At 41.6% G+C, this 25,520-nt stretch overlaps 1 protein-coding gene across 4 annotated transcripts in view; it reads left to right on the forward strand.

Moving 5' to 3' along the window:
- The window catches only part of REPS2 (RALBP1 associated Eps domain containing 2), a 199,946-nt gene that overhangs the window by 82,629 nt on the left and 91,797 nt on the right, over window positions 1–25,520 (forward strand). For all 4 annotated transcript variants that reach the window (XM_012784718.2, XM_012784719.2, XM_012784716.2 and 1 more), the window contains exons 6-8: window positions 13,984–14,122; window positions 17,116–17,179; window positions 19,607–19,749. In XM_012784718.2, the coding sequence (XP_012640172.2) occupies window positions 13,984–14,122; window positions 17,116–17,179; window positions 19,607–19,749 (346 nt within the window). The remainder of the gene's footprint in view (window positions 1–13,983; window positions 14,123–17,115; window positions 17,180–19,606; window positions 19,750–25,520) is intronic.

Raw genomic sequence — 25,520 nt, forward strand, 5'->3', positions numbered from 1 at the left:
GGCTCTGTTGGAGTGTTGTTGGCTTACGTCAGAAGAGAACTGATAGTCACTGTAGTAATTTGTTCATTCTAAGAGTTTTTTTTTTGAGATAGAGTCTCACTTTGTTGCCCAGGCTAGAGCGAGTGCCGTGGCATCAGCCTAGCTCACAGCAACCTCAAACTCCTGGGCTCAAGCAATCCTGCTGCCTCAGCCTCCAAAGTAGCTGGGACTATAGGCATGCGCCACCATGCCCGGCTTATTTTTTCTATATATATATTAGTTGGCCAATTAATTTCTTTTTTTAATTTTTTTATAGTAGAGATGGGGTCTCGCTGTTGCTCAGGCTGGTTTTGAACTCCTGATCTCGAGCAATCCGCCCGCCTCGGCCTCCCAGAGTGCTAGGATTACAGGTGTGAGCCACCGCGCCCGGCCCATTCTAAGAGCTTTGATGGAGATAGAAGGAAATAATCTTTCTGGGAGGCTGATATGGCACTGAGAGACTTTCTTGTGCTATGAAAGATATTTTATGGGGAGACTGGACCAGGATGCTGGGAGGATAAGGAGAGCAAGGATAGAGCATGGCAGAAGGATTGGAGCGGGATTGAGTGAGTTGGGTTAGAGTGGAGTCATGAGAGAGCTGGTGCTCTGAGTTTGGAAGAAGAGTGAAGCAGGCCAGCGAGTGGCGCATGCTTGGCACTGTCTCAGCCACTGATTCTCTTACCTAATACTCAGCCCAGGGAAGTGACCCACAAAGCAAGTCGTGCCCACCCGGGTTCTTTTTGGGTTCAAGATTCTTTACGAAGGTATCATTGGTGTGTGTGTGTGTTCGAATGGGTTTCAGCAGGGCCTCAGGCGTTCTCTTCCTTCCTTAGTTTTGAACCTTTCCCCTCTACCCTGTGAGAGCGCGCTGACCTTGCCCCTGTGAAGTAGCCCTGTGGCTGCTTCGGCACCATGGCGCTTGCTCATTTAGTGCTTGTGTTTTCCCCCACTCCTCACATCAGTTGGCCCCTCAGGCTGATGATCCATCCAAAGAAACACATAGGCATGTGCCAACCTAATGGTGGCCCTTTCCTCATGGGGCCACAGTGACAGAACTCTAAGGTTTTGGTTGCTTGTTTTAGATTATACAGTGAAAACCACAACTGTTATTTTTTTTGGCTCATGGATTGTGAGCTTTCAAACATGCTTGTTCATCAGAGCAATTTTTTAAAGATTTGAAAAAATATGACAAAAATTCAGAAGATACAAGAGGCACAGAGTGAAAGTGTCCCTACCACCGTGCCCCCTAACTCCCAGCCACTCATCCCAGGAGCAACTAATATGACCCATTTCTTTTGTACAGTTCTACACAAAACATTTTACTTTATTTATTTATATAGTATTATATATGAATATTCTATTCATATATAAATGAAAATAGGCATTTTTGTGTATGGTTATATGTAATATATGCAAGATATATAGCTCCACCTTTTTATACATATGGTAGCATACTATACATCTGTTGTGCATTTAGCATTTTTTACTTAACAGTATGTTTTAATAACATTCTATAGCAGTACACAGAGTAGTTTCTCATCTTATTTTTTTTACAAATGCATAGTATTTCATTGGTGTGCATCTCCCATAAATCATTTAGCCAGCCCCTTCTGATTGACATCTAGTACTTGCAATCACAGCATTGTTTATAGATATATAGGATCAGTTACTAGAAATGAAATTATTGGATGAAAATGTCTACACATTTGTCATTTTTGATAGCAGTTTTAAAGTTAAAGGTGGTAGTAATTTATGTACTTGCCAATAATATATGAAAATGTCTATTTTATTTTACTCTTGTAAACACAATGTGCTAACAAACTTATAGATCTTTGCCAATATGATAGATGAAAAATGATATCTTAGTGTAGTTTAATTAGCATATCTCTTTATTAGTGAAGTGGAATATCTTAGGTTCATGAGTCATTTGTATTTCCTTTTTTATGAATTGTTTTTTCATATCCTGTGCCCCTTTTTCTTTTGGCTTATTGGTGTTTTTTATTGGTTTGTTGTTGTTATTATTATTATTATTATTTTTGGAGACACAGTCTCGCTCTGTTGCCCAGGCTAGAGTACAGTGGCATCATTGTAGCTCACAGCAACCTCAAACTCCTGGGCTCAAGTGATCCTTCTGCCTCAGCCTCCTGAGTAGCTGGGACTACAGGCATGCACCACCATGCCTGGCTAATTTTTTCTATTTTTAGTAGAAACAGTCTTGCTCTTGCTCAGGCTGGTCTCAAACTCCTAACCTCAAGTGATCCCTCCACCTCAGCCTCTCAGAGTGCTAGGATTATAGACATGGGCCACTGCACCCAGTCCTGGTTTGTTATTCTTAACAGTATCTAACCAGAAGCTGGTATGACTTTTCCTTTGGACCAGAGAGATACTTAGTGTGTGTGTGTGTAAAACTGCTTCTTGAGTGGTTGAAAGGGGGTCCTGGGAATCTGAGGCCCTTGAAGGAGGTTAGGGACTCCAGCTTCTTTTCAGTTCTTGAGAACCCCAGGCCTACCTGCAGGAGGATTTCTTGTTTATAAGATCATGGCAATGAAGTTGAGTTAGTTTATGTTAGAGATGGTAAATGTCAACACTGTGTGTGTGTGTTGACCTCTCAGTGTTGCTTAGGTAGCTTATTTCCCTTTAACTGAAATGGAGGATGATAGGCAGAGGGGAGAGAGAGAGAGAGAATGGGTTTGATGCATTTTATAGGTATGTATGTGCCTTCTTCTTGAGATCTTGTTTAGCAGATTCATTCCCCATTTTATCTCAGGTTCTAGCTGGACTTTTACACAGTCTCCTAAGGAGTCAAAGGTTGGTATGCCCTCCATGTGTTCTACTTCACTGAGTCTACTATAGGAGCCACAGATGCCGGAATGGGCAAGGTACAAAAAGGAGGTCCTACTTTTCATAGCCTCAGGCCTCCTGCCTACTTATTTCCTTCACCTGCTTACAGTTCTTTTTCTGATTTTCTAGCAGAGGAAACATTTTACTTCCTTTAATTCAACTGATACTAAATTTTACTTTTCTCAAGGTAAATCGTTTTTAGTTGTTTCTTATTGCATTCCTCAGGTGCTTGCTATGTACCCACATATCTCAATAATTAAAGAGATGTTAATTGCTTGCTTTCTTTGCTGGCAGGCACTTCTACTTGAAAGGCAAAAATATTTTGTGTTACACAATGAGAATATTAAAAAATATTGGATTACTGAAAGAAAGATAACTCCAGGAAATAAGAAGACGGTACCTCAGATAGAAATTGAAAGATGTTTATGGGAAAAAGACATTTATTCAGAAACTATCAGGATTGGGGTGCTGATTGGAGTGCCGTCTTAAGGCTTTGCAAAATTCATGCTTAGAAATGTGGGCTATGGAGGGAGGATGGTAAAATGGTAGGCTGGTCCACACTGGAATTCTAGCTTCGATTTAGTGTATTTCAACAGATTGTTTAGACTATCGATGAAAGCAAATGAGCACATTTTATTTGTGGTGTCAGTGTTGCTGTTTTTCCCCACGAGGTGTGCAGCATTGTATTGAAGGCTTATGGTGGCCAGAACCTTTCTGGTAATAGCTCAGGCCTCCATTCATTTGATAGACAGGAGTGCCTCTGATTTAGCCTCTCAGATGTCACTGAAAACACCTGATTGAACCCCTGATCCTGGGGAGTACTCTGTTAATCTGGAAAGGAGAGTGGCATTTGTTTCTGGCTTATTCCTCAGGACTTTCTGGTCTCAGTTTTACACTGGGCTGTCTATATGGAAGCCTTCGTTATAGTGCCACCATTTCAGCTCCTAGGCCCACCAGTATTTTCCTTGATCTCAGGTGAGCAGGTAGTGTTGTGCCCCCAGTTGCCTGTCCCAACAATAGTCACTGCCAACTGAGGTGCTTATTTGCTCCCAGTGTGCTGCTGGCCCCTTTCAGTCTTCCCAGCAGTCTTGCAAAGTAGGTATTACTTTCATCCTCCATTTGTCCATTTGGAAATACTTAAGCGCCTTCTAGAAATCAGCCACCATGCCAAGGGAACACTGAGGACTACACACACAGCCCTTGCTTTCAAGACACTTGCAGTCAAGGGGGGACGTGGAGTCAAATCAGATGATTCCACCTGTACATGTAGAATTGCAAACCGACAATTGCCCCGATGGCAAGGGAATACTCTGGTAGAGTGTAACAGAAAAATCCCACCTAGGGCTAGCAAATGAAGGACGTCTTCTTCAAAGCCATGAGCTTGGGTTGAGCTGTGGAGGGTGGATAGGAGTTAAGCAATTAAAGGAAGGATGGTGCATGGTTATAGGATAGCATGGTTATAGCTCAAGCACAGATTCTCAATCTGCAAAATTGCTGCAATGATTTATGCATTGTGGTGATATTCTTTTTGAAAAGGAGATGCTTCATTTTTACAGGATGGATGAATAGATAGATATAACTACAGAGCTCGATGATCAAGAGTGCATACTCTGTACTCAGTTCATATTCTGGCCTTACTATTTACTAGGTGGTAAATTACTCCCCTTACCTAATGCTCAATTTGCTGTTCTGAAAAATGGAAATAATGGGACCTACCCCACAAGGTTATTGTGAAGATGAAAATGGATCATATATATTAATTAAGTACTTGCAGGTGAGTGTTTCACAAAGGTGAGTGTTTCACAAAGCCTGGACAAAGACCTGCCTTGATCAGAGTTAACTGCGGACAACAGGATCTCCTTGGGCTAGTTTAAGCAAATAGTGATTTATAATAAGGAAGGCCAGAAGATACAGACTGTATTCTGACCTTGAAAGAACAATTTCCCAAATCGCACAGTGGAGCAAGGCTGCTGAGAGAGCTCTGCCTCTGCCACGTGCAGAAAGCTACAGCATTGGGAAATTGCTGCTATGGCGTCAGCTCCAGATCCACATCACACATGACCTAGACTAGCCAAATGAATGTTTTGTTCCCTGCCTCTTCCACCATGTCACTCAGTTCTGAATCAGTCTTCCATGAGTGTATTCGTGGAACCTGAATCCCATCTGGAATTCTAGCAGCAAAGGTGTTTGGACAGTGGAGTTTTTAGCTAGCCAGCCTGTGTAGTACAGGGAGCTGTGCTAAGAGGGAGGGGAATGGATGCTGAGTGAGCCAGTCAACCATGTTTGGCAAAGGGAGTAGACAGATTTGCCGAACTGAAAGAAGGCCGCTGTGGCTAGAGCCTGGAGTGGGAGGGACATGAGGCTGGGGAGGGAGGCAAGGCCCTGTGGGCTGGGCGATCACCTTTCAGGTGGGGAGCTGATGGCTCAGGATTTAAGTTACTGGTTAGTAAGTGACCATCTCAGATTGGAACCTGAGTCTATCTGCCTCTGGAACCTGTGCTCTTTTTTGCACCTCCAGTCAGTAACCTCATTCTCCAAAGCATTCCTAGAATTCAGCCTGAGTTCTGGTTGCGTTTGTTTCCTATCTGAATTCAGGCTGCCTTGAGTGTGATGGGGAGCAGTGGAGTAGAGATAGGCAGCCTTGACCTGAACAGCAGGGACAGGGGTGCGAACGTCATTGGGATGTTCATTGGGACAGTGGGAACGTCATTGGGACAGTGCAATGACGATTGCACTGTTAATGGAAGTCTGCAGCCTTGTCAAAGTCTCTTCTTACTGCTGATTTCTCATTTTCTTCTGGCCTTGTCCCCTAAGCAAAAAGCCAAATCCTGATAATCATGAAGGAAAAATGCCCTCTGGAGCAGCATATCTTGGTTCCTGATGGAAGAAGTGGAGAGACAGTGGTTACTAATAAGCATTTCTTATGTTAATCAAAATAGTGTTAGTGTCACATACTAAAAATAACAGTAACAGTAACATGATTGAATACCTGTACTGTATGGCTGTCTCTAGGATTCTTTCGTCATGTGAAAACATATCAGATGCTTACATGTAAAATTTAAGTGAGTAGTAAGATAGTGCTCTGTCCATATAATTTAGTAGTTCACCAGCCAAAATCTAAAACTAAACTAGGTGACAGGGAGGAGGGTGTAAATATAGCATGGTTATAGCTCAAGCACAGATTCTCAATCTGCAAAATTGCTGCAATGATTTATGCATTGTGGTGATATTCTTTCTGAAAAGGAGATGCTTCATTTTTACAGGATGGATGAATAGATAGAAAGAGATAACTACAGTGCTCGATGATCAAGAGTGCATACTCTGTACTCAGTTCATATTCTGGCCTTACTATTTACTAGGTGATAAATTACTTCCCTTACCTAATGCTCAATTTGCTGTTCTGCAAAATGGAAATAATGGGACCTACCCCACAAGGTTATTGTGAAGATGAAAATGGATCATATGTATTAATTAGGTACTTGCAGTGCCTGGCACTTAGCAAAGTAATGAGTACGTTACCTAACATTCTCCTATGTCTATGGTGATAGTTTTAAAAATTTAGCTTATCTTAATTAGCAGCAACTGTGAGTTGCCCATTAGGCTCAAAGAGATTCCTACAGTTTGGCAATCACCCTTTTAAGCTGTTGAAATTAAATCCCTAAGTGAGTTTGGTAATATGTGGTTAAAGGCATCTTTGTGGGTTTATTTCCCTGAAGAAACAGATAAGATTAAATTGCTCTGTTAGGATTTGATTTTAACTAACTTTTTAACAGACAAACCCAGAAATTATTTATTGCAACTTCTTGTGAATCTATAATTATTTCAAAATAAAAAGTAAAAAAAAAAAAAAAAAAGGATTTTTTAAAAAGTTCTGTAACTTCATAGGTAAGGGAGATGGCCCAGCCTTCACAATGTTGGGTTATATTATTTGATAAATGCATATAAAGTTTAGCTTTTGTCAATATAGGAGAACTCAGGTTAACCCTTCTGTCTCCAGACTTAGATTGAGAATTTGTCCAATCGTTTTTTTAATTTGTTCATTAATTCAACAAATACTTATTGGGTGTTTCCAATGTGCCAGCCACTTGGGATACAGCAGTGATCAGGATAGACAAAATTTCCTACCCTCATGGGCCTTATATTAATATTATAGTGGAGGTAGAGTGAGTGACAGAGTATAAACAAGATTTATTGAGCATAATATAGAATGATTTAATATTGAAACAAAATCGCTGATCTCTGTCACCTTTTCTAGCTCCTTCTGTTTATTCCTCATTTAACAGTTCACTGGCAAGTTTACCCTAGCCATCTTTTCTTTTTTTTTTAATCACATTTTTTTTTATATATTAGAGATGGGGTCTCGGTCTTGCTCAGGCTGGTCTCAAACTCCTGAGCTCAAATGATCCGCCTGCCTCGGCCTCCCAGAGTGCTAGGATTACAGGCGTGAGCCACCACACCTGGCCCCTAGCCCTCTTTTCTTCTTTTTTAAAGAGATGGGGTCTCGCTATGTTGCCCAGGTTGGATAAGTAGCTTTTGCTACTTATAAGTAGCTTTGTCCAGGTTGGATAAGTTGGTTAAGTAGCTTTTGCTACTCCAGATGGTTTGTTTACTGAGGCATCAAAAGGACACTGTTCTAAGATCATTACACCCTCATAGGTGAAATGGCTGAACTCTAAGGCAGCATTTATAGGATGCCTCCAGGGTGGGATTATATTCTGAACAGAAATGTTCTGTGGTTGAAACAATATATACACCCTTTTAAAGTTCTCCCTGATAATACCTCCTTGCAATTCAGATTATTCAGCTTTGCTTGATTTTTAAGATAGTTCAGGGGTAAATGTCATCTTTTGGGAATTTATTAATAGTATTACTTTTTAATGAGTCTTTTGAAGTCTCTTTCATTATAAACAGCCTGTTTTCCCCAGAGATAATAACTTGCAGTGCCAAATATTTGCATTTCACTTGAAACAAAACCAAGTGGTTTGAATGTTTTAAATATAAGCAAATCTAATTCTCCTGTGTCTAGAGAAACCGTATAATGGACCATATGTATGTAGCTTAAGCAGACAGATGTGGAAGATTTCTCTCTTTCTCTCTGTACCTCCTTTTATTTTTTTAAAAAAATACTGGCAAAACTCAAAATTGGCACCACATAGCAAATATCTCTGCCTGGCCAACAAAACCACGGGAGCTGGAGCGGACCTGGGGGGGGTGGCCTCTTAGGGCGCATGCCCAAGTGGGGCTTTTCCTGGTTCTGGCTTCTGTGTAGAAGGCTAAGGCCCACAGCTCACTCCCTCACATTTGTCAGTGCCTTCAGCCTTCCAAATTAGCTATTCTCTCTTTGGTGGCTGACTTTGCAGATCTTTGTTCAAAAAGTTGTGTCGAGTATTGTGGTTGATTTTGGGGCTGGTTTGGTGGAGATGGGTCTGTGTGTCTGCGTCCTGCAGTGAGGTGGCCCCTAACTGCTGACAAAGAGGTGCTGAGCTGCCATCCCACTACTGGAAAGAGCCTTCCTCCGGTGGTGGCCATATGGCTTTTTTTCCCTCTTTCCTTTCCCTCTCACAGCCCTCCCTACCTCTGGGCTACCTTTACCTCTAACTGGGGTCTCTGATAATGACCTTAAGTGGTTTTTCCCAATCCATTCTGCTCACTAAAGTGATCTTTCTGTAATTCAAATCTGATTATTTGCCTGTCCTATTTAATACTTACCTGTGCCTCCCCATGCTCTTCTAGATACAGTCTAAACCCCTTAACTTGGTATACTTGAGCCTGCATGACCTGAGCCTGCTTTCTGTCTGAACCATCTTGAGGCGCCTCCACCAGCATCTCCACTGCACTGGCTGCCTATCTATCTATCTACATGGAGCCCGAGGGAACTCCTTTCAGGAGATGTCCATTTTCTGTTATGGTTTGGTGTCTATGCTGTTCCTTTTGCCCACCATGCTCTGCATGTCCTACAGCTTTGCTTCTGAGATTTGGGTGTGCTTTGAATCACCCTGAGGGCTTGTTAAATCACAGATTCCTGCCCCGTCTCTCAGACTTTCTGATTCACTAGGTGTGAAGTGAGGCCTGAGTGTCTGTATTCCTAAGGAGTCCCTAGGTGATGCTGATGTGGGTGGTGTGGGGACATGTTGAGTAACAAAACTCTAGGATTGTCTGTTTTTCTCCCTCATTGGACTCTAGGCTTTCTGGGAAAAATAATCTGTTTGCCCATCAGTGCATCCCTAGTGACCAATATCTGGGATATTGTTGGCGTTCAGTAAGTATCTGCTGAATGAGTGAATGAACAGGTCACTGTTTATTCAGTGAAGTTCAAATCATTTTGCTTCTTGTAGTGGATAAGTTATTTTATTTTATTTTTTTGAGACAGAGTCTCGCTTTGTTGCCTAGGCTAGAGTAGTACCGTGCTGTCAGCCTAGCTCATAGCAACCTCAAACTCCTGGGCTCAGGCAATCCTGCTGCCTCAGTCTCCCGAGTAGCTGGGACTACAGGCATGCGCCACCATGCCCGGCTAATTTTTTCTATATATATTAGTTGGCCAATTAATTTCTTTCTATTTATAGTAGGGATGGGGTCTCGCTCTTGCTCAGGCTGGTTTTGAACTCCTGACCTTGAGCAAATCCGGAGTGCTAGGATTATAGGCGTGAGCCACCATGCCCAGCCTGGATAAGTTTTCTTTTGGAATATTTCAGCTTAATGGTGTGTGGAATGTCATCTACTCCTTCCATGTGCTCTTATCTGTCCTTGAAATACTCACTTAATGGACATGGAACTTGAGAACAACCATAGATATCAGACCATAGGGGAACTATAGGAAGATAGATAGGGACTTCTTTAGCTAGATCTCAGACTTTGAAATATGAGAATGGACTCATAGATTTTCTTTCGTTAAGAACATCATAGAGCAGTGTTTCCACAACTCTTACAACATAAGACACACACCTGACTTACTCGAGCCTGTCAGTAAATGGAACTCACGCTGCTTTTCAGTATCTGTGATGTACCTGCCAGGGGCTGTAGGTGGGACAAAGGAGTATCTGATGTGGCTCTAACCCTCCAGGTTGAAACCTGGGTGAAGAGATTTAAAAACACTTCAAGTGTTTGAATGTGTGGTACTTACCATGAATATCAAAAAGGTTTATATTTTTAAAGATGCGCAATTCACTTGGTTTATTATTTATTTTATTTTATTTTTTGAGACAGAGTCTCACTCTGTTGCCCGGGCTAGAGTGCTGTGGCGTCAGCCTAGCTCACAGCAACCTCAAACTCCTGGGCTCAAGTGATCTTTCTGCCTCCGCCTCCTGAGTAGCTGGGACTACAGGCATATAGCACCATGCCCAACTAATTTTTTTTTCTTCTATATATTTTAAGTTGTCCAGCTAATTTCTTTCTATTTTTAGTAGAGATGGGGTCTCGCTTTTGCTCAGGCTGGTTTGGACCTCCTGAACTCGAGCGATCCACCTGCCTTGGCCTCCCAGAATGCTAGGATTACAGGCATGAGCCAACATGCCCGGTCCACTTGGTTTATTAAATCAACTGAAAACATATGATGAGAAGGAAGAGGAAAGAGGTGGGGCTAGGTTAGCACACTTAGTTGCAAGCCAGTGGAAGGACTGCACTATGTATAGGTTTCACAATGTTCATATGCCCTCTCCCTTTGTCTTAAAGCCTTTCAGGTTTTAGGGAATAAGAACTCTTTGCCAGCTTAATTTTTCTTGAAAGGGAGGAATAGGGTAGGGTTCTCATGGGAACCCAAGAAATGAAAGCCAAAGAGTGGCCTAGTGGTCCCTAGGGGTGGGAGTCCTTGGCTGTTCAGGTTTGTTCTGCTGTTAGCAGGCTTTGCCCTAGCTGCCTGGAGTTTACTTCGCTGTCCACTTACCATTCAGCTGCCAGTGGCCTTCCTTACCCTCTACTCTTTATGTCACCTCTCCCTCTACCTCACAGGTTCTGCTGATCCTTGGCTCTGGCTCCCTCATAACTTTCAGCCCCACCTGACTCTTATTGTATGTGGCCCTGCTGCCCATCTGTTCAGGGTCTACTTTCTCCCTTGTCAATGTTTATATTTCTCATCCACATCCCCAAGAATGAGCATCTGGCCTAAGCTGTTCACGTAAGAGAAGAGCTTTCCATGCCAAAGCATCCCAAAGGCCAGCATAGTGTGTGCCTGCTCGCCTTTACTCCAACTCTGTCATGTGAGTCCCTTCGTGAGGTGGGCCATGGGGCCCACACATGGCTGCCATGCCCTCCCTTGTAGCAGAGTGGAAGAGATGGGCAGTGTCGTCTGTCATGGCTGTGGGCATGGCAGGGACATTGGAGAGCTCACTGGCTCAGCAGGACTTGAGGAATGGGTAGGATTTGCACAGGCTAGCATCAGAGGAAGAGAGTTCTGGGAAGAAGACACAAATCTGACCCAAGAGGAGTGAGTATGTGGGCAATTGGCAAGCCTACTGAGAGGAGACTGGGCTACTAGGGTCCTGAAGGCCAGGTGGACGATGTGGAATTTTTTGTTAGGCAATGGATCATCTCTGTAGGCTTTTAAGCAGATGAATCAATTAGCCTCTCCTGTCCATTCCTGTTACCAGAATAGACTTGAGACCTGCTAAGAAGCCACTAACACCACTTAGGAGTGAGGTGATGTGACCGAGAAAATAGGGAGCAGATGGTTATGGACTTAGAGAAAGAGCAAACATGGGCTGACGTCAACCACTTGGATATGGCAGCCATGTCACTAGGAGGGAAGGAAGGGGTGTATTCCAGGGGAGTAGCAGCTTCCATATCAGAACCGGGGAATGAAGTAGGCCCAATACCCAGCATGGAGACTTCTGTGCCTTCATTTGCTGGGAAGTGGTGGGACAGAGCTTTTGACCTGCGTCCCACCTGCGTCCCACGGGCTTCACGAGCCATCTCTGCCACCTAATTGTTCACTCCTAAGTGTCTGTTCTGGTATTTCCTGCCCATGCTCTGCTTTTAGGTTCCATTGCTCTAGCTTTTTCTGTCAGTGCTGACTTGGAACACAAAAGTTCTCTACATTGTAATGTGGCCAGTAATCCAGTCCAGTTCAATCTGATGTCTCTTCACCCTGTGTTCTACCTCCGAAACCTTGTCAGACATCTGGGTTTGTTCATAAGTGCTGCTAGGGCATGGCTTTGGAATTTGGTGGGAGCATTTTGTAAAGTTGTGTGGTCTGGTGGGTACTCATACGGACTTTTGAACTTCCATGCTTTCTTTATTTGTACTGTTTATTTGTTACTATTTTCTGAAAAAAAATTCAAATAGATGTGATCCAGTTAAAAAAGTCCTGATATGCAAGAACCTGACTTTGAACAAGAAATTTTTAAAAAGGGCCATTATTTACTGCCTGCAGGGGTTCACTAATGGGTACAGGCAAGTCCCTTAAGCTGTCTGAGCCTTAGTTTCCTCATCTGGATAAAGGCTAATAAGTAATACTTGCTTACCTCTCAAAAGTCTTGAGATGCCCAAATGAGGTAGGAGTGTGTGAAATGCTTTGTAAATTTCAAAGCACTGTGTGAATTTAAGGTATTAAGTGGTCGATAGTGACTTCCTGGACATTTAAAAGTGGTTTGATTTATATTTAGTAGAAACTCATCTATTATGAAAGTGAGATATTTATTGTAAATTATTAACAACCATATAGCTTTCAACTTCTTCATGTAACTTTGCTTCTGAGTAAAGCACCCAGATGTTTTCCTTAAGGAATAGCCTCTTTGCTGGGTGCGTTCTCACTCAGCGCTTCTGGGAATATCCATTCTACAGGCAGTGTTTCATTTCATTGTCCTGGCCCTCCCAAAGCACTCTTAGCCCAAGGTTTCAGATGTCAAAGTAATAGACATTTTACTTCAAAGGTGACATTTCAAGGTTGTATCATAGCTCACAATTTTATAGTCTCCTTTCTTCTCTGAACATTGTTAGAGGGGAGACAGGTGTTCCTGGGAAGAATGGATGTGTAGGAATGGTGTGTGTGTGTGTGTGGGGGGGTGCAGTTGGGGTGGGGAAGGAGATGGCCAGCTGTCTTTTCTAGGAATAGTGGGTAGAATGCCCTCCCAAAGATGAATTCTTTGACCATGTGTTCAGAAGCAGGCAACTTGATGGCTCTTTAGCAGTAATACCCCTCCCTTTCTTTCCTAGTCTCCTTTTGTCCTAAAGCCTTACACTTCTTGTGTTCACCTTTTAGTTCCAAGAAGGTGGCCTTTGGCAAGTAGCACGTGAGCTTAAGGTAGATGGGAAAGATGGAACAAAGGCCCACCTCCTCCTCCCAAGCATCTACATTTTCGATTCTTTCCCCAATGCCTACTATAGCTTTGTTTTCCCCTGCCACTACTCTGATGTTCTGAGCTCTTAAAATCCTCAAATTTGACTTGCACGCCCTCTAGTGACAGGTATGGTGCACCCCTTGTTACCATGTTGTTTGTGATACCTACTATGACAGCTGTTCTCACCACCCAGCTCTATTCCTAAGCCTCTGCAGTTCACAAATGCAGAATGAGAGGCTCAGGGGTCCTGACTTATCCTGACTTACCACTCAAGTAGGACCTGGGAATGTGGAATTTGATTCTGAGCTTTGACTTCTAGATTTATGTGGTGTAAATGTGACAGAACAAAAGACGATGTGGTTATAGTTGTTCTATTTTTTTCCTATAGTTTAAAAGAATACAGATTATTTTACTATACACTCAACTAATCTGAAAAGATCAAAATGTGGGGAATAGTTGAAGATAAGAATGATAATTTTAGGGCGACTTCCGGGGCCCCCGCTCTTGGGGCCCCAGAACCTCGTCCAAAAAAAAAAAAAAAAAAAAAAAAAAAGAATGATAATTTTTTTTTAACCCATCCTTCATCACACTGGAAAATTTTTTTGTCACTGATTATTTCACGCTCAGTCCTGTTGACAACTTTGGGGAATGCAGAAAAAATTTAAAGTATGATATTTGCCCTTCAGTTTATGTTCTAGTTACAGTCTGGTTATGAGGTAGTTACATTTATTCCCCTGAGGAAGAAAAATTAAGTATACTGCATAATCATTTTTATTGGTGTTTAATTTTTCTACTTCATTTCACTAAAGGCAGGCTTTCTGAGCATTTGCTTTTTTAAAAATCTATTTTGAAGTCCTTTTCAGTGGAGAGAGAACTACAGGATAGCAGCAGCAGTTACCCCGATGAGCCCTGGAGGATAACAGCAGAACAGCGCGAGTACTATGTCAATCAGTTCCGGTCCCTGCAGCCAGACCCGAGTTCCTTCATTTCAGGTGAGAGCCTGGGCTCCCCAGGTGCTGTTCTCACGGGAAGAACAATCAGAGGTCTTGAGAAACAGTTCACACAAAATGAATATGGCAGCTTTCTGTGATTTCAATTTGTTTTCCTCTAAGGTTGAATTTCTTATCAAGTATAAGCCATGCAGAAAAGAAGTTGGCAGTGACATCTGGAAAATTGGTTCTGTTTTAAAGGGGTTAAATGGAAATTTGAGGGGAGCCCTGTCCAGACCTTGCACCTTATTAGTTGAAACACTTCTTAGAACAAATGAAGCACCGAGGGGACACCTTTAATTGCTTCCTCATTATATTAGAGTTAGAGCAAGGACAGAGCATGGCCTTCTAGAAGTTAGTGTCACAAATCTCCTTATCTTATGTTCGCCTTCAAAGTTCAAACGCAGGCTCATTTTCTTTGGCTCAAATATTTTTTTTTTTCTGTTTTTTTTCTGGGAGAAACTAAAATGGAGGAAAATTGGCCAGCGTTTTTTCACATGTCAGTTCTGGATTGTCTTCAGATATATGTATTTTGGTTGAGTTCTCATGTAAAATTCAACCTGAGAGGAATTGATTTAATTCCTGTGTGCCTTCTTTTTACCAGGTTGAAGACTAAACAAACAGTGAAAGAGTAGAGTCTGGCAGAAAAGTTCATAAAGCTTTCTTTTTATTCTTCGATTTTGAAGAATAACAGTATGTCCTTGATAATTGTAATCTGACATATTGAAGTGTGGGCTAAGACTAGTTTTCTCTTGTGAAATAAGATATGTAATTGAAATATAAATGCAAACATCATTTACTGATTGGTGGTAATGGCTTTATTGAAGATAAAATAGTGTAGATACAATAAACTAATGATGACATCATGATTTAAGAAAAAGAAGCAGAAACCCAGATTGCATGTATTGGCCACCTGCTTAAGCGAGTTTCTTCACAGTGTATGCAGATATTTAGCCAAATATGAATAGGTACTTGTTAGAAATGTTTTTATTTTTTTCTTAACTTTTTTATTTTGCAGAATTTCAAATGCAGGTACAACTAGATTGGTTAGTATAACAAACTCCTATGCACCTATTGCATAGCCCCGATGATTTTATCTACAGCCATGCACTACATAATGATGTTTCTGTCGGTCAGTGATGAACCTCGTATATAGCGATAGTCCTGTAATAATATAATAATAGAGCTGAAAAATTCTTATTGCCTAGTGATGTCCTAGCTGTTGTAATGTTGTAGCACATCTTATCATTTACGTGTTTGTGGTGATTCTGGCATAAACAAACCTGCTGAGCTGCTAATCACATAAAAGTTTAGCACATACAATTATGTACAGTACTTGTTAATGATAACAAATGACTGTGTTACTGGTTTATGTTTTTACTATGCTATACTTTTATCGTAACTTTAGAGTGTACTACTTCTACTTATAAGAACAACTTAATTGTAGAATAGCCTCAGGAAGGTCCTTCAGGAGTATTCCAGAAGAAGCATTGTTATCATAGGAGATGATAGCTCCATGCCTGTTAATGGCCCTAAAGACCTTCCAGGGGGACAAGATGTAGAGGTGGAAGACAGTGATATTGATGATCCTGACCTTGTGTAGGCCTAGGCCAATGTGTGTGTTTGTGTTTTAATTTTTAACAAAAAAGTTTAAAAGGCAAAACAAATTTTAAAATAGAAAAAATCTTATAGAATAAGGAGAAAGAAAATATTTTTGTACAGCTGTACAATGTGTTTGTGTTTTAAGCTGTGTTATCACAAAAGAGTCAAGAAGTTAAAAAAAATCAAAAAGCTTATAAAGTAAAAAAGTTATGGTGAGCTAAGGTTAGTTTAGAATTGAAGAAAGAAAAAAATTTTAAATAAATTTTGGGTGACTTAGGTGTCCATTGTTTATAAAGCCTACAGTAATATCCTAGGCCTTCACATTCACTTGCCACTCACTCACTGACTCACCCAGAGCAATTTCCAGTCCTAAAAGTTCCCTTCATGGTAAGTGCCTTACATTGGTGTAGCTGGCAAATAGGCTTGCAAGACATTTCTGACAAATATTTGACAAGGTGGCTGCATTGATGGCCAAGAGTCACATGTCAGCATTATTTCCAGGATGCTTTTGGGGAGAAGGCTCATTGATTTTTAGGGTATTTTGCCATTGGTCCTTAATAATCTGGCAAAGGAAAACAAGTCTGCTTTAGGGTCCATTATAATCCATTGTTTTAAGGTCAATTAGAAGATTTGTGATTATCACGAAAGTCTTTTGACTTTATCAATTTAGAACAGAGCTTGGGGCTTTGATTTGAACTGCTTGTTGTATTAGAATTGAGGTTTTTGAACCGTGAAATTGTGTTGAAAGCTGAAAGCATAAAAAATTCAATCTCAGTAAGGTCTGATGTTTCAAGTGCAGCTGGAACTTGCAGTTACATAGCATGTGAAATGGAATGATTGCCTGATTGCAATTGATATTGGTAAATTTATAATGAATAAAGAAAGCTTCCTGGATAAGCTTCTCAAAGAGCCAATAAGAGATCTTAAATCTCACCAAAAATCATTCCCAAGATGTCTGCTTTATCACTGTGTAGTGGGATTAATGGTGCTAATTTTCTTCTTTTTGCTTGGTTTTCTCCCATGGCTGTGTATTACTTTTCTACTGGAAATTTCTATGTGAAATTTGTCAAATTTGTTTGAAATTTATCTTTTGAATTTTAGTAAAATTTTGCAGATTTTTGGTAAAAATGAAGCAGGAATGAATTTATATGATTTGCATCTGTCATGATATTGTGTTATTGCTTCATTTGCCCTATTCTAATTTACATATTCTTTAAAAGTTGCTCATATGTTGCTTTTAGTCCCATGATTCATAGTTGCTTTGAGGAATAAATGTGTTTGTGGTTATATAGTAGAGATTGCTGAATGAAAAAAAATGGTGATTCATTGGTATATAAATATAAAAGCTACTCTAGATAAGCAATTAATGGTTTATAAACAATGGCTGTTGACAGGTTCTGTGGCCAAGAACTTCTTCACCAAATCAAAGCTTTCCATTCCAGAACTCTCTTATATATGGTAAGTACAATTAATTCCACATAATATCATACCATCATTCATACATACCCAGCATTTAGCTCCTACCTTTGTATTTTTTAAAAGACTTAACTTTTGAATGATTTTTTTAATGGACTTACAGTGAATAGAACTCAGATTCTCATTGCTGTGAAGTTATTACATGAAAAGCACAATGAACAGTGCCTAGCACGTACTAAGCAGTATAAGCATTAACTATTATTTTAAAGGTTATTTCCTAATTATCATCCCCATCTCAACCCCTTTTCAGTCTAGGCAATTTGTGAACAGATGAGACTTTCCATCTTGTAGATTTTATTTGCAAATTTTTCTACTCGATGTGCTGCAAGTAACCGGAGGACATTGAAAAGCTATTCTTAATAATTGTTTTATAAGGCTGAGTGAACAGAAGGTCCAGGAACATTTTGACATCAGGTTAAACTTGACTATTCTTTCTGTCCCTGAGCTTTGTAAATTTGGCCGGTGTTTATCAGCGGGGCCTAATTCAGACTTGCAGCTGCGGCATCCACCACACCTCGCCGTAGCTCTGGCTCCAGAAGGGCTGTGCTGGGATGGATGGTCCAGATGGCTCTGTTTGCATTTATGAAAATGCTTGGTGCTGCTGTAAACTCCCAGCTATGTATGAGCTAGTTAAGACTGGGCAGGAGATCATACTGCTATAAATATATAACTAAAACACTGGAATATTTATATAAAGCTTTTTGCATGAGGATTTATAAAAATTATGATAGGATTCAAAATTGCTTATCATGTTTTGTGCATTTTATTGGAAAAAGCTATTCCAATAATCATTGTACATGCCAAAGGTATCTGGGATTCTGAGGCAGATTTAGGTTCTTTGACAATATACTCTGGTATGACATTCCCCACCACCCCCCAACAAGCCTTATAGTAGATTTTAAAGCTAGGAAAAAAATAAATTATCATTTTGAAAAGAATACAGTCTGTTTTGGCAGAATTCCCAGTCTTAACATTATCGGCACGAGGCTTCCTATCTTTTTGTCAAGACATAGCCGTGAAAGCTAAATGGTATTTTCTGCATCCAGCGTTTGAAGCAGTTCCCTGACTCCTCACCTTGGGAGAACAGCTATTTCAGGGCTGGCACATTCTAAATTGGAGAGGGGGATGTGAATGGTCCAAAGGAAAGTTATTGCAGCTTACCTTAGAAACATTTTCTTTTTCTTCAAATAGTAAGACCTTTCTAGAACAATTTTGTGTGAGTCTTATTTCTGTAATTATCCTAACACAAGTATACTTGGTTTCTGTACACCTAAGAGATGGTTGAGCTTATGGAGTCTTAGTTACTTAGTTCTTTTGTGCTCAGTAAATAGGTCTGTGCCTCTTAGTGGGAAATAATGACTGAAACAAAGATAAGCCTTTTTGAGACTCTCCCTTTCATCCTTTTTGTCTTATCTGGTTCCAGTCTTCCTTATTTGCTAGTTTTATCTTAAAACATAATTCAGTCGATATTTACTGAGCTTACTTGTATTTTCCTGGGGGGAATTCTCAAGCAAAGAATAGTTTGATACAAAAATTTACATGACTTGAAAAGTTCAAGGTTTTCCTTTAAAGCTGAAAAATGAAGCATTTATTTCTGAGCTCTGAAGCATTTATTTCTGCATAAAAGCTGGGACAACTATAAAGTGGCTGGGGCCACCCTTTCTCTGCCTGTTTTTTTTTTTTTTTTTTTTTTTTGAGACAGAGTCTCGCTTTGTTGTCCAGGCTAGAGTGAGTGCCGTGGCGTCAGCCTAGCTCACAGCAACCTCAAACTCCTGGGCTCAAGTGATCCTTCTGCCTCAGCCTCCCAAGTAGCTGGGACTACAGGCATGCGCCACCATGCCCGGCTAATTTTTTATATATATATATATCAGTTGGCCAATTGATTTCTTTCTATTTATAGTAGAGACGGGGTCTCGCTCTTGCTCAGGCTGGTTTTGAACTCCTGACCTTGAGCAATCCGCCCGCCTCGGCCTCCCAAGAGCTAGGATTACAGGCGTGAGCCACAGCGCCCGGCCTCTCTGCCTGTTTTAAGCATCACGTCTGGGGCTCTCCACACCATGCAGCCTGCAGTTACTGAATGACTGTCAATTAACTGTGCAATTCCAGGCATCTCTTTTCTTTTTGTGCCACAATTTCTTGTCCCATGTCCTCAGTTTTGTAAAACAGACCAATGAGAGAACCTGAAGAATTTAAATTTTTATTTACAAAATGCCACTGATGCCAATGCTATCAGTCAACATTTTTCTTCCTCTGAGTAGTCCCCTGAAATTTCAAATGGATTTGGCCAGGAGGGTTTGGGGATGCTCCAGGGCCATCCCTAGAGAGCCTGGGAGTTGTGTTTGCATGTCTGGGCGGGGTAACTTTCCTCTAAGTCCCACAGTAGGTACTCATGACATGTGTTGTATTCAGGGAGCTTAGTGATGCTGACTGCGATGGAGCCCTGACTCTGCCTGAATTCTGTGCTGCATTTCATCTCATTGTGGCCCGGAAGAACGGCTACCCACTGCCTGAGGGCCTGCCTCCAACTCTGCAGCCAGACTACCTACAAGCAGGTAAGTCCTCATCATAAATGGGAAACCTTAGGTACTTTCTCTCTAGGCATTGTGAGAAACTTGTGTTTCTGCAAATGGTGTCCAGACACTTTGGGGAATCATTGATATCTACAGTTATTTTTCTTTAACTGATATTAGACTTTCACATCTCATAATATGAGTAATAGGGCTAATCTGGGTAAGTGTGACTCATATGTTATTCTCATTCGAGTGCCCTCTGGATGGATTTGAACCAAAGTCACTGACCCTTTTGTGACAGTTGTGAAATGGGCAAGTACTGGAGTTCCCAGCTGATATGAAATGAAGAGGAAGATCTTGTAGAGCCTAGTGCTGACTTAGCATCTTTAGGCATATCCCATTGTCTCCAAGTGGCCTTGGGCGATGAAATGGGATAGAACTCTTATACCTAATTAAAAAGTTAAAAACTACATGTAGAGAAACATGCAAAGTGCTGCAACCTTAAATGTACACTCAATGAATTTTTGTATGCGTATATGCCCATGTAACTACAATCAGATAAAGACATAGAACATTCCAACACACTAGAAGGTTGAAACGGAACTCTTTTTGTATTTCACCTCAACAAAGCAGTCACCCTCAAACTACTGTTTTGAATTCCTTAGATAGGAAAGAGGCACAATGTATACAACATTTGTATTAATTCCTTTGGAAGATTGGAAAAATTAATAGTGTCTCCTGCCCTTTTCAAAGGGAGTGGGCATTGTTCTGATTTCTATTATTTAGAGAAGTAAAGCGTTTATTGAAAGGGTCCAGAAACAATTGTTGCTTTCAACAACCTTTCTCACTTTTTAGGGAAGGACTCTTAAAGAAATGAGAGCTTAGTCATGGGTGATTATTGGCAAGAGGGAACAGTATCTACAGAAACAGTAACTATTCATTAATAGAATATACATTTGTGATGGATCTGGAAGAGGCCTTAGGTTATCTCTAATCCCTTCTTCATGATGACACCAGACTAAAAGTGACAAATGTCTTATCTAAGTCAGTCTTGGGGTTGCTGACTCTTTTAAATGAAAAGTCTGTCATTTTCTGTGTTAGGTAGTGAGGGGGTAGGGGCTCAACCAAAGGGAAGATACCAAGCTTATGGTTGGTGCTAAGTGACCCATCCTGGGATCTTCTTCAAATGCCTTCATAAAATATCTGAAGGGAAGAGTTCAGAAAGCAAAACCTACTAATTTATGTACTTGGATTTTGCTAATAATAGCTGCTTTGTGCCCACAGCTGTAACTCTAGCTTGCTGCCCTTCCTTAGAGGCTGGGGAAGACCCTCATGGAATTAGCTTGTAATTCAGCAGCTTAGTAAACTGCTCTCTTTCCTATTTTTGTCTCTGTCTCGTCTCTGTCTCGTCTCTGTCTCTCCTCTCCTCTCCTCTCCTCTCCTCTCCTCTCCTCTCCTCTCCTCTCCTCTCCTCTCCTCTCCTCTCCTCTCCTCTCCTCTCCTCTCCTCTCCTCTCCCCTCCCCTCCCCTCCCCTCCCCTCCCCTCCCCTCCCCTCCCCTCCCCTCCCCTCCCCTCCCCTCCCCTCCCCTCCCCTCCCCTCCCCTCCCGTCCTGTCTCTCCTCTCTTCTCCTCTCCTCTCCTCTCGTCTCTCCTCCCCTCCCCTCCCCTCCCCTCCCCTCCTCTCCTCTCCCCTCCCCTCCCCTCCCCTCCCCTCCCCTCCCCTCTCCCCTCTCCCCTCCCCTCCCCTCTCCCCTCTCCCCTCTCCCCTCCCCTCTCCCCTCTCCCCTCCCCTCTCCCCTCTCCCCTCCCCTCTCCCCTCTCCCCTCCCCTCCCCTCCCCTCCCCTCCCCTCCCCTCCCCTCCCCTCCCCTCCCCTCCCCTCCCTTCTCCTCTCCTCTCCTCTCCTCTCCTCTCCTCTCCTCTCCTCTCCTCTCCTCTCCCCTCCCCTCCCCTCCCCTCCTCCCCTCTCCCCTCTCTCTCCTCTCTCCTCTCTCTCTCTCCTCTCTCTCTCCTTCTTTACTTTCTTTGTTTCTGTTTCTCTTTGAGTGAGGCAAAGAAACACTGACATTTGGGGGCTATCTTGGTGCCTGCATGGTTCTCATTACCAAGGTAGTGCAGAGTCATACAGAAACTCTTTCTCCTAGGAGCGGGGGCACATGGGGCTTTTGTCTCTCTCTAAAGGAAATTAACAGCTGGCCAAAGGACCAAGGTCTGCTCTAGGGTTATTTAGTTATATTTAATATCTTAACTGTGTCCTCTTTTAAGTCCTGGAGAGAATCCTGGGTAACCTCATCTCCCTTGCCCATACTTGGTTTTCCATCTAGGGGTCTTGGTTAATGCTGTTTTATTGTTCAAATGCCACGCAGCCCTGGAACCTATGGCACATGTTGTGACTACTTGTTAGAGAAGTCACTTTGTAGGTGTCCAAGTGTTTCATGGACTGTTTCAAAAGTTACTGATAGAATTTTTAGAAATCTGAAAGCCCTAAACTAAAAGTGTGCTAACAGAAGAGAAATAAGCCCTCAATTACTGTATTGCTGCAATTGGTTTCTTTCGATTTGCTTATTCAATAGAGGGGAGTCTATCAAAGAGAGCCAATCAAGAGGCAATTCCTTTCCCTTGGAATGGAGCCCCTCATTTCTTCCTGGTCTTTTATGGAGACTGCCTACATGTATTTATACAGAAACAACTGAAAAATCTGTCACATATAATTCAATTAAACAAAAATCGCACATCATTTCCAGGGCTTGTGGGATTAATCTTAAATAATAATTATATAGTTCTAACAGAAAACATGAGAGACCTTATAAAACCCAATCAAACTCAGTGACAGTATATTTTAGCAAACCTTGACGCTTTAGCAGTTAACTTTTTTTTTTTTTTTTTTTTTTTTTTTTGAGACAGAGTCTCACTTTGTTGTCCAGGCTAGAGTGAGTGCCGTGTCGTCAGCCTAGCTCACAGCAACCTCAAACTCCTGGGCTCAAGCGATACTACTGCCTCAGCCTCCCGAGTAGCTGGGACTACAGGCATGTGCCACCATGCCCGGCTAATTTTTTACATATATATATCAGTTGGCCAATTAATTTCTTTCTATTTATAGTAGAGACGGGGTCTTGCTCTTGCTCAGGCTGGTTTTGAACTCCTGACCTTGAGCAATCCGCCCGCCTCGGCCTCCCAGAGAGCTAGGATTACAGGCGTGAGCCACCACGCCCGGCCAGCAGTTAACTTTTTTTTTTTTTTTTTTTTTTTTTTTTTTTGAGACAGAGTCTCGCTTTCTTGCCTAGGCTAGAGTGAGTGCCGTGGCGTCAGCCTAGTTCACAGCAACCTCAAACTCCTGGGCTCAAGTGATCCTCCTGCCTCAGCCTCCCAAGTAGCTGGGACTACAGGCACAAGCCACCATGCCCGGCTGATTTTTATATATATATATATTAGTTGGCCAATTAATTTCTTTCTATTTTTATGGTAGAGACGGGGTCTCGCTCAGGCTGGTTTTGAACTCCTGACCTTGAGCAATCCGCCCGCCTCGGCCTCCCAGAGTGCTAGGATTACAGGCGTGAGCCACCGCGCCCGGCCAGCAGTTAACTTTTAAATGCTTTATTACCCATGTTTATTTTTGTATGAAGCTCAAGAAAATGGTCAGAATCATCTGGATCTTATCTGTGATCTTAGACTCTTTGCAAAATATGAGTGGTCCTGTTCATTTTTTTGTTCATTTTTATGGCATCCCATTTAGATTTTCTGAAAAAACTTAGCTATTATTCTTGTTCCAACATTTTTCTAATTGATCTATATTCAGTCTTTAAAAAAATCTAATCCAGTTTTTGACAGGATTGGTGAAGAGTATAAATTTAGTCGATAGCATCATGTATTCAAAACTATACAAGCTTGTTTTCAATAAAATAATGAAACAGGAATTGTATCTGATACCATTTTACTTGTAATTACAGAAATAGTCCATTTTCCCTAACAGTAAAAAATAAAGGCCAGAATTGGAAGGATAAGTTGGATTACTTACTTGGTGGCTTAGCCATGAGCCTTTTGATAGTTTCATGTCTAGGTAACTGGGTGGATTCTGGTAGAAATTTTTACCATATAGTTTGTTAAAAAATATTGAGTACTTACTGTACAAGATGTAACATATTATTCTCTGTGGTCAGAATGCTGTATAAAACAGAGTTCCTACCCTGTAGCATGGCACTTGTGGGCAAGTAGAGGATAGACGTCATTGGAACCAGTGGTAGGTGCTATGAAGGGGAAATATATTCACAACTAGTGGGTGCCTGGCCTTAGGGAAAATTTAATTAAATGCTTAGGCTATGATGTGAAGGCTGAGCTAAGGACTACTTGGGTAAAGAAGGGGGTAACAGGGGATGTGCTAGAGAGGCAACTGAGAAGGGGCTTAGAAGCAGGATGAATGGAATATCCAGGCCACAGGTAGCTGGAGTGTACAAAGCCAGGGGAGAGGTGACAGAATGAAGCTGAAGAGGAAGGTAGGGAATAGATCATGGGCAATGACCTGTTTTAGGTAGAGAAATGACACAATCATATTTGCTATTCGAAATGACCATGCTGGTTGGTGTCTGGAGAACAGGTTTTAAAGGGTGAAAACCAAAAGACTAAGTTATGGTAGCAGTCCAATCTGCAGCAGTGGGGGTCTCACACTGGGGAGGTGATGGTGGAGCTAGACAGATGTGAACACATTGTACAGAAATTTAGCAGTTAATTGATGACATTTGTAGTTCTTGAAAGTGTCAGCTTTCTACCCAGCAGGACCCCCTCATGATAAGGCATGAGTCATAATATTCCAGTCAAAGCACTAATTGGTAGACTACAAAAAGAAATCTTATATTGGTTTAAACTGCTCTTGGAGCTGGTTTGAGGAATGGTGCTTTGAAAGATATTTTGCTGAGTGTTTATCAAGGAAACAGACCACCAGGTATGGTCAGAAAAATGAAAAATCATCAGGGCCCATGGTTTGCCTCATTTGATATCAGTGAAATTCAGACTAGAGTAATTAGATGAACAAATTAAGGTGCTTGTACTCAACTCAATGTGGTAGCTGATACTCTGGGATGTTAGCATTTCAGCCCCTAGTAGGCGTGGGTAGGTGGGGAAGGATTTAAAAACACTGCCAATCCACTACTGATTTGTGTATATTGATTTTGTAGCCTGAGACTTTGTCAAATTTATTCATCAATTCTAGGAGTCACCTGGCAGAATCTTTGGGGTTTTCTACATATAAGATCATATCACCAGCAAAAAGTGACTGTTTGACTTCCTCTTTCCCCATTTGGATACCCTTAATTTCCTTCTCTTGTCTGATTCCTCTGGCCAGGACCTCCAGCACTATGTTGAATGGAAGTGGTGACAGTGGGCATCCTTGTCCTGTTCCAGTTCTAAGTGGAAATGCTTTCAGCTTTTCCCCATTCATTGTGTTGGTGCCTGTGGGTTTGTCGTATATGACTTTTATAATTTTGACATATGTTCCATCTATGCCTGTTTTGTTAAGAGTTTTTGTCATAAAAAGTTGCTGAATTTTGTTGAATGCTTTTCCTGCATCTATTGGGATGATCATATCTTTGTTTTTATTTCTATTTATGTGGTGAATCACATTTAGGGATTTATGTGTGTTGAATCACCCTTGCATCCCTGGGATGAAGCTCACTTGGTCGTCGTGGATTATTTTTTTGATGTGCTGCTGAATTCGGTTTGCTAGAATTTTTTTTTTTTTTTTTTCTGTGAGACAGAGTCTCACTTTGTTCCCCAGGCTAGAGTGAGTGCCGTGGCATCAGCCTAGCTCACAGCAACTTCAA

Source organism: Microcebus murinus, chromosome X (assembly GCF_040939455.1).
Source record: "Microcebus murinus isolate Inina chromosome X, M.murinus_Inina_mat1.0, whole genome shotgun sequence".
Lineage (NCBI taxonomy): Eukaryota > Metazoa > Chordata > Mammalia > Primates > Cheirogaleidae > Microcebus > Microcebus murinus.